Genomic DNA, 9,091 nt, shown 5'->3' with positions numbered 1-9,091 from the left:
GATTTAAAGGAGAAATACTCTAAATGATTTCTGATTACATCTGTTCTTTTCAGAAGAAAAATGCCACAAATACATGTTAAAAACTCTAAAAACAGGATGTTCATCAGAGGGGGATTTAAATGACTGTCAAACCCAGGATTTGAACCTCCAACCAACTCTGGATCCGTTTGTTTGAGCTTCATGGGCAGATACACTTCAACCTAAACTCAGGAATCTTGCAAACCTCTTCTATGAACTTCTACAGATGTCTGTCATGTTTGCATTCAGGTTGTGCTTTGCTGTGCTTCCCGAATGCCAGAACTCCTTTTATTCAGTAGGAAATAATCTAATTACAATGCAACAGCGTCCCTCTTGCTCCAAGATATCTGGCCACATAACTGTGAGTAATGTATGCTAATGCCCTGAACTCAATCATCTCCCATCCTGACCTTCCAATCAAAACTGGAAGCAGCTTCTGGGTTCTTGTTGTTCTGCTGCAACTCCTTCCTGTCTGTGAATAGCAACAGGCTTCTCCTCTCGGCAGAGTGATCGGAAATCCTTATTTATCCATTTACCGGGAATGATTATTTCTCTACAACAGGAGAGTCAAACTCAATCGCACAGGGGCCCAAAATCCTAAACACACCTTTAGGTCGCGGGACGAACACTCTGAAACTATTTTTTAAACCTTTAAAAACATATTTTTAACATAATTATGAACTAGAAATATGGAAATACCTGCAATAATGCTAGTGTGAATGCAGTAGGATGAATTTGGCTGCTGAAGATGCTGAAATTGATAGCTAAAAACGCGTAAGCTGATTGCTGAAAACAATGAAGCTGATAAGCTGCTAAAATATTAGCTAAATGTCTGATCAGCCTAAAAAAAGGAAAAAATAAATAAATAAACTTAGGTAAGCCAAAACAGCTAGCATGTAGCTGAAATATTAGCCAAACTCGGAAATAGCATAAAAACTAAAAAAAAAACTAAATTAGTCAAAACAGCTAGCATGTAGCTAAAAAATAGCTAAACTTCAAAATAGCCTACAAAATCTTAATAAATGCCAAAATAGTCCAAAAATCAAGCAGAACGTCAATATTTAAAACTTTAAAACTGTAACTTTTTAACATAATTATGAATAATAAAAATACAGGATATTATTCCAAAATAATTCAATTTAAACCTTAAATAACTTTCAATATTTTATCCTCCATAAAAGCATTTTTGACAATAAAGCTGACTGATATTCTGTCAAAATTATACAAGTTAAAAATAAGCACAAGATAACATCATTAATAACAATAAAATAAAATGATCTGGAGGGCCGGATCCGGCCCCCGGGCCTTGACTTTGACACACGTGCTCCACAAGATCACAGCACCAAAGTTCTCAACACACCAACTGAAATGTTTGCTATTTATTGCATGCAGATGGAGACTGTCATGCCTTTTATTTGATGGCCGAACTTTATTCAGACTTCCAATAACTTGTGAGAAACTATTTCAAGACTGACTATCTTCCTCTTTTAATCTTCTTAGGCTTTGTTCAGACTTCCCTAAATAGACGTTCAGCTTGAAGCAGAAAAAGGCTGCTGAGTCTCAGGCAGCAGCAGACTCAATCATAGAAGAGAAACAGCTGACTTTGGCACCAAAGATGTTTTAATTAACGTCTGACAATTAATACGAAGCTGGTTTAATGGTGTCTGGGGACCTGTTTATGTGCTGATAAGAAGCATTTGATTCAGTCTTACATTGTTTGACAGACAATTGTTATCTGAGGCTGTTTGTGGAAGCAAAAATCTGTCAGTCAATCTGCTTAAATAGATTCCCTGTCAGTCATTTTTAGAAGACAAGATGAGAAACAGACAAAAAAAACAGCTTTAGTGACGAGTTTACGGTGACAAATGTTACCTCCAGGCAGACGATGTCCCGCTCCTCTCTGACGGGGCCATTGTAGTTGACCTGATACCCCACGCTGTGCCGGCAGGCCCGGACCAGCCCCCGAATCCACTGCCACATCAGGACCCTGGCGTGTTTGATCCCCCGCAGCACAGACGTGGGCCGGATCTCCCACTGCCTCAGCACGCTACAACATGGCATGCTCCGACCATGAGGCCTCACTTGCCGTGCGAGACCCCACTCAGTGTCAGACCATCCCGCGCTCGTCGCTCACCTCCATCTCTGAAACGCGTCATGACGGCAAAAGGGAGGAAACAGCATCGGTGAAGCGGTCCGGGCGGAGAGTGTTTACAAAGAGAGGGCAGAAGGGGATTAGGACAGTGTTCCTACTGGATGCAGTCCTGATTCCTCCGTGCTTTACTGCGTCTCACCAGCTTAGGCCAGATTAAGCGAGGAGGTCTTACTGTCTGAACTACATGGACAGAGAAAGGCCGGTGACGGGCTTCAGGTCATTTTTGATTGCAAATTCTCAGCCTTAAACACCTTTCTCTTACAATAGAAAAAATATTTGTAAAAAATGCCACAATAACATGAAAAATACTGGAAAAGTTATAGCAAAAAGGGAGGTGTTATTTATATTTTAAATTAAATGACTTTATTTAATTTCTAATTTGACAAATTACCACTAAAGACCAACATTCATTTGAATAATAAAAAAATAGTCTTTTCAATCTGATTAAAGTGTCGCTGAAAACATGGAGTTAATGGGCTTAAATGGCAAAGTTCTTCATTAATGCGCCAGCGGGCAAACTTAATCAGTAAATCTGTTAAAAAACTCATTAATGCTCTCATGTTCAGACCCTTTTTAGCATAAATAAACGGTGCAATCTTTAACATATGATGATTAATTATTTACAATGTTTTAATCAGAAAAGCTAAGGAGCATAAATGTACAGTAATCAGGATAAACCCAAACGAGGCTACATTTGACTTTTAAAAGTTGTGATTGATGTTCATCAAACTGTCAATATTTTAGATACCTTAATAGTTTTTTTTCTTTATAGTCTGCCTCTACAATTGCTCTCCTATGAATGTTTACATGAAAATGTTAGAAAACATTTTTAAAAATCCTGTTTTCCTCTTCGGGGTCCTGCTGAAACTTGATTCTTTTTAATGTTTGAATTCATGTTTTATCAAATGTTTTGACTTTTCTTCATCAGAGAAGTGAGTCTAAAATCCACTGCAGGACACAATGTTAAATCAGGAGAAAGAAATAACCCATCATGCAGTATTCCTTTGACTTTTTTGACAAATCTCTCCAGATTACTGCCAGAGGCTCAAATTCCCAACTGACAAATAAATGCTATTTTATTTTATTTTTCTTGGTTTGAGTGGAGTTTTAATTAGGTCCTTTCGATCGCCGGAGGCGGTGCTTCAAGCACTGACTGGTTATTCTTGCACAGGTGAAGACATGGAAAGTCGAGCGTGACAGTCCAGTGATGGTGTGAGGATCATCAGCTGAAAACATAATCACCTACTATGTCTTTACCAGAGAGTCCAAGGAACCAACTGCTCCGTGTTCACAGATTTCTCCCAAATCTCTCAAATTTTGAAGTTCTAGATTTCAGATGTCCATGAAAAACCTGAACCTGGATGCAATTCCCAATTGACTTCCATGTTAATGAAAAAACAACTTTACATTCAGTTTGTTTAATGTTTTGTATATTTTTTTGCTTTTTACAAACTTCCTGATAACTTTGTGTGACCAGATCAGTGGCCTTGTGGTGGAGTGTCCGCCCTAAGACTGGAAAGTTGTTGGTTCAAATCCAGGCTGAGTCAGACCAAAGACTCTAAAAATGGGACCCAGTACCTCCATACTAACGGGTTGGACTGGGAGGTTAAACCACCGAATGGTTCCTGAGCGCAGCTGTGTCTGCAGCTCACCGCTCCCCCAGGGGATGGCTCAGATGTGGAGAACATACCCTGTGTGTGGGTGCATGTGTGGTGGTGGGGATTTCAATGCTATGTAAAATCTGTAAGATTGTGTATGTAATAATTAACTCAAGAATATTTTAGGCCTACCTTGACCTGACAAATTTAATCATTTTCTGAAAATCTTTGGGTTGAACAAAGTAAATTATCCCCAAAATTCTAAATGTCTTCATTTTTTCATGTTTGAATTAATCTGTTTTTAATCATGTTTGAGTCTATTTAACTTTGACTTTTCATAATCAGAAAAAAATAATAATTAAAAAAAAAACAATCTTGTCATGATTTATTGTAACTAATTTTGAATTTCTAAATAATTTTCTTTGGTTTTGTTCCCAATCTGTTGTGTTTAAAAGACATTAATAACAAACGTTTTTTCTCTCGCTTGGTTTATTTTTCACAAAGGAGTATTAGGGCTATTTTACTGGGTCTTCTTCTTTTGATTGTTTCTTTTAATGTTTCATGTAAAGCACTTTGAATTGTCTCTGTACATGAAATATGCTATACAAATAAACTCTCCTTGCCTAGGTAAAAAAAGTGTATTACGACTTTAAAGTTGTAAATTCACGAGAAAAAAAGTTGTATCAGTTAAACTACGAGTATAAAGTCATATATTTCTAACTTTATAAGTCACAGGCCTAATTTTTGACTTTTTTTCTAGTAATTGCACCTGTTTTAATGTTGTAAATTTATTACTTTAAAAGTCGTAAATCTACGACTTTTTAAACACGTAAATTTACGAGGGAAACTTTTGCAGGACCACCACTTTATTCTGCCTTTATCATCACCTACCCAGAAGCCCATTTGCCACGTCAAGTCACATAACTGTCAGGTGCACAAGGGGAATGAAAATAGAAATGTCTTGTTTCAACACAAAACAACAAAGAGGAATGAAAATAGTCTGTTATGTTAGCATAAGAACATTGAAAATGCTGAAAACCAAGCCTTTTCAGGCAGAAGCATCCCACAGAGTTGAAGGAGATCTTGTCTTTTGTGGAGTAAGAGAGGACTGAAAGTGGACAGGAAAATATTGATGGTTTCATCAATGGGAACTGGAGAGATCCTGCAAGCCACCCGTCAATGAATCATAAATCAAACAAAGGAGCTCCCAAACATTTGTAACATCATCAATAAACATTCAGTCAGAATTTAGTCGGTCTGCTGCTGCACATAACGTACACTTTCTGGACTGCATACTCACTTTGACTTTAATCTTGTAAATTTAAGATTTTAAATCTCGTAAATTTACAAGAAAAAAAAATCATAAATGTACAACTTTAAATTTCGTAAAAGTACGTTTTTGTTCCGTAATACTCAGTCGCAATACTTACATTGTTGTGTATATTATTGTTGGGAATATTAGCTTATTTATTCTAAGTATCACAGAAATCATTGCAAGGAGCCCCCTCCCATAGTGCCCCAGAATTATCTAGCAGCGCCCCTGCTGCTAGCTAAACCCCTGACAGAGTCACGCGCATGTGACAGCCTGTCACATGACCGACTGTGACGGTGTTGTAGTCAGTTAGCATAGAGCAGAATATCAGCTCGGTAAGTGCTTTATTCGAAGACTCGTTTTAATGGTTATTTAATCGACGTGTTTCCAATAAACATGATTTCGTTCCTTTTATCACCCACGTAGATTTTTACCGCTTTTAACGTCATTCACGAAAATGGGTCTAAGCTAGCTGTTAGCATCCTCTGCATTTTCCGCGTCTGGTTTTTAGCTAGTCCTGTGATCGCACCGTTTAAATCACTGGTTGTTTACGTTTTGTTTTATTATTTTGGCTGCTAGTGGGTGTTTTTTGTTATGTATCAGCTGTTGGGGGGGAAATCGTTGCGTGTAAACTCGTGACACTGGGTCACAAGTTAGCTAAGTAGACTAGCTAGCTTGTTAGCATCGCGTCCTTCTGTGGATTTTTTTAAATAAATAAATAGAATATTGTAAAATTACGGAGTATATGTGAATATTTATTAAGGTTACGTCTCAGGGGCGGCCAATCGTGAGCTGTCACGTCCGTTCAGACGCTTTAAACCTCCACTTAGTGTTAGAAAAGGAGAGCTTCCGGTTAACGGACCTGCTGGTTCTGCTTTCCTGATCCCAGTGGAACCGGTTTGCTGAGGTTCGATCCCGGTTCCAGGTGACTCGCTAAGGCTTGGAAAAGAGTACGGGATGGATATCCGAGGGGCCGTGGACGCTGCCGTCCCCACCAACATCATCGCTGCTAAAGCAGCGGAGGTTCGGGCCAACATGGTCAACTGGCAGTCCTACCTGCAGTGAGTTCATTCAACAAAGTGAACTCTTCCATCAACATGTTACACATTGTTTTATTAATTAATCAATTCATGCATTCAGCTACACCCCTCTATTCTCTGTGATGACATAGAGAAAGGTAGTAATCAAACTGTACTCCTAATATCACTGCAACATACTTTTCTTTTTTACTGAGTTTAAAATATAAAACTGTATTTTTACTTCACTTATATCTGAGTAGTTTAGTTTTTGTTGTTCGGAAATTTTACATTTGTGATCCTATTTAAAGCACTAAGAACACAAGACCAAACAAATAGTAAACTATCACAGGAAAATACAAAATACAAATTCTGAAAATGTTTTTGATCATTGAACTTTTGTGAGTTTCTTTTAGACATTACTAAAGTGTCAAACAGTTAAGATTTAAATTCATTTTTCTTGTACAAACTCCATTTACTGCACTGATATTGATTATAATATAAGAGGAATCATTTGCAATTGAAGTGATATCACTTATAAGCAGCTTTAGTTTTGTTCTAAATTATCATTTTCAGTTTTATTTTGGCAAATTTAGCAGAAAAATGCACATAAATAACGTAACTACTAAAATAAAATCTTCTTTTTTCTATTCCTGGTTTATTCTCTATGGAAGAGGATTGGGGCCATGGAATAAAAGTATAAAAGGACATGGAAAATTCTGATTTTAATCTCAGAATTCTAAGATTAAAGTCAGAATCTTCCATGGCCTTTTTTTTTTTTTTCCTGCATGGCCTTTTTTTCCCTCCGTGTTCCTAATCCTCTTCCGTAATTCTGTGTTTTACAAGCTAATTTGATTTAAGTAGATGGCTTCAAAGAGCCGCATGCATCACATACATTTGAAGGTATTTTCTATTATTACTTTTCCTTTTCTCCACAGTAAGGATAAACTCTTATCTTACACGTTAGAATTTGAAAAAAAAATGCTTTTCAGGATTGAATTTTCACCAAATTTTCCCATTGATTGTTTTGTAGAAGTCAGATGATTTCTGCGGAGGATTGTGAGTTCATCAAGAAGTTTGAGATGGCCAGCTCTGAGGACAAACAAGTCATTTTAGCCAAAGAGGGACATCAGGTGAGCAATCCTGTTTTTTGATTATGCAAATCATTTTTATAAAACTGTTTTTAGATATTTTTTTGATTTAAAGTAAATAAAAGTAAAGATTTATGGTTGCGATTTCAAAGAAACAGCGACGTTAAAGAAAATAAGTCATATTTTAGAGTGACACAGGCCTGCCTCACTCATAAAGTAGCTATAAGTTTGTTAACTTTGAAACGCTTTTAATCTGAAAGGAATCAAACCAAACTCCTATAGTTGTAAGCTTTTTTTATGGCTGCAACTTTCTTTGTTTCAGTAAATGTAACATGTTTTGGGTTAAGATGTCAGTGAAGATGGTTTTATAAAGTAACAGCATCGTGTTTCTGTTATTGTTCAGTGTGCAAAGACGTTTCTGAACCTGATGGCCCACATCTCCAAAGAGCAGACGGTCCAGTACATCCTGACTCTGATCGACGACACTCTGCAGGTACGAAGGCGGGAGAAACCCTCAAAACATTCTTGGTGGGAGAAACCCTCAAAACATTCCTGCCTTTCTATACATTCTAGATCTTTCAACAAGCTCTTTGGTCACGATGGTGTTTGTTTAAACTGTAACTGGATAGAAGATTTGACATATTTTAAGGATTCATGTATCCATAAATGGTTGAGGATTTTTCTAAGACTCTAATTTTATTTATTGATTGCTTTTTTAGTTGAGTTAGCAATTGCAAAATAAAGACATGAATTGCCTGACTTAAGTTTTTCAGTTTCATTCAAATCAGCAGCAAATTTGAAATATATTCCTGAATGGTGAACTCTTGTTTAAAGTTTTCAGTAGTTCCGGGCGATGTGGAAACATTGTATATCACAATATTTATTTATTTTATATTACAATAACAATATATCGTCATAATATAATCGTATATCGTCATGATATACCACAAATAAGTATATTTTGAGTTATTCTCTAAAAAAATTGACAAAAATGTCACAAAAATATTTTTAAAGTGCACAACAGTTTCAAGTTTTTTATTAGGAAAACGCATTTTTGCACAAAAGTTTAGCAATAAAAAGAAACAAATAAAAAGGATAGAAACACTAGAAGAGAAATGGCACCATAAACACTTTTCTATCGCCCATACGATGTGGATCGTCATATCGCCCAGCGCTAGTTTTCAGTTTAAAGTTGCATGCCGATCATCTTTTCATCTGTTTTCAGAACGTTCCCTGTGGTCTTTTAATTATGATTATGATGTTTTTAGCCAAAAAAGTGTCGTTATCTATGACATAGTTGCTGCAGAGCAGCCTAAGTTCATTAGAAATTCACCTCTAAGTTGTGGGCGGGACTGTTGGCATTGAGCAACCCCGCCCCCTTTCCCCTCCCCGTTGCTCCAAAGAAATATTGTTGTAATCTTAATATATGTCCTCCATCATCTGAAAAAAATCTACAAGAACATGTTAAAAACAAAAAACAAAATTTCATCAGAGTGAGTCTTTAAAGGTATTTCGATGCTGAATTTGTGGAGATACTACATGTTTAAAGTACTTGAGCTTCAATGCAATACTACAGTATTAATAGTACTTAGGGTTGTAACGGATCACAAAATTTACAGTTCAGATCATTTTTCGGATCAGTAAAAAGTGGAAAAAAAACAATAGTAAAAAACAAGAAGATAAAAGCCTAAAATTGCTTTTTTGAAAAGCTTTAAAACATATATTTGAGGAATAGAAATATAAAGTACTTCAAAGTATAAAGATACACTGACACATCTTTGAACTTTCAACATTAACTAAAATGTAAAAACAAGTAGTTTCTGATTACATTTACATGTCTGGAGACCAAATCTACAAAAACTGAGATAAAATAATGCTAAATATACAATTTTCCCCTGCACCCC

At 36.4% G+C, this 9,091-nt stretch overlaps 2 protein-coding genes across 3 annotated transcripts in view; one reads left to right on the top strand and one right to left on the bottom strand.

The window, feature by feature from the left end:
* Positions 1-6,075, bottom strand: part of rgs20 (regulator of G protein signaling 20) — a 24,262-nt gene extending 18,187 nt beyond the window's left edge. The window contains exons 1-2 of the mRNA XM_024274028.2: positions 5,943-6,075; positions 1,891-2,160 (exon numbers count right to left, since the gene is read on the bottom strand). Coding sequence (XP_024129796.1) covers positions 1,891-2,079 — 189 coding nt within the window. The 5' untranslated portion in view covers positions 2,080-2,160; positions 5,943-6,075. The remainder of the gene's footprint in view (positions 1-1,890; positions 2,161-5,942) is intronic.
* atp6v1h (ATPase H+ transporting V1 subunit H) overlaps positions 5,280-9,091 on the top strand; it is a 35,267-nt gene continuing 31,455 nt past the window's right edge. For both annotated transcript variants that reach the window (XM_024274017.1, XM_024274016.1), the window contains exons 1-4: positions 5,280-5,415; positions 5,970-6,141; positions 7,130-7,229; positions 7,591-7,680. In XM_024274017.1, coding sequence (XP_024129785.1) covers positions 6,038-6,141; positions 7,130-7,229; positions 7,591-7,680 — 294 coding nt within the window. In that variant the 5' untranslated portion in view covers positions 5,280-5,415; positions 5,970-6,037. The remainder of the gene's footprint in view (positions 5,416-5,969; positions 6,142-7,129; positions 7,230-7,590; positions 7,681-9,091) is intronic.

The sequence above is a fragment of the Oryzias melastigma genome, linkage group LG17, assembly GCF_002922805.2.
Source record: "Oryzias melastigma strain HK-1 linkage group LG17, ASM292280v2, whole genome shotgun sequence".
NCBI classification, from domain to species: domain Eukaryota; kingdom Metazoa; phylum Chordata; class Actinopteri; order Beloniformes; family Adrianichthyidae; genus Oryzias; species Oryzias melastigma.
The sequence above is the reverse complement of the archived record's forward strand: the minus strand, read 5'-3'. Positions and strand labels throughout refer to the sequence as shown.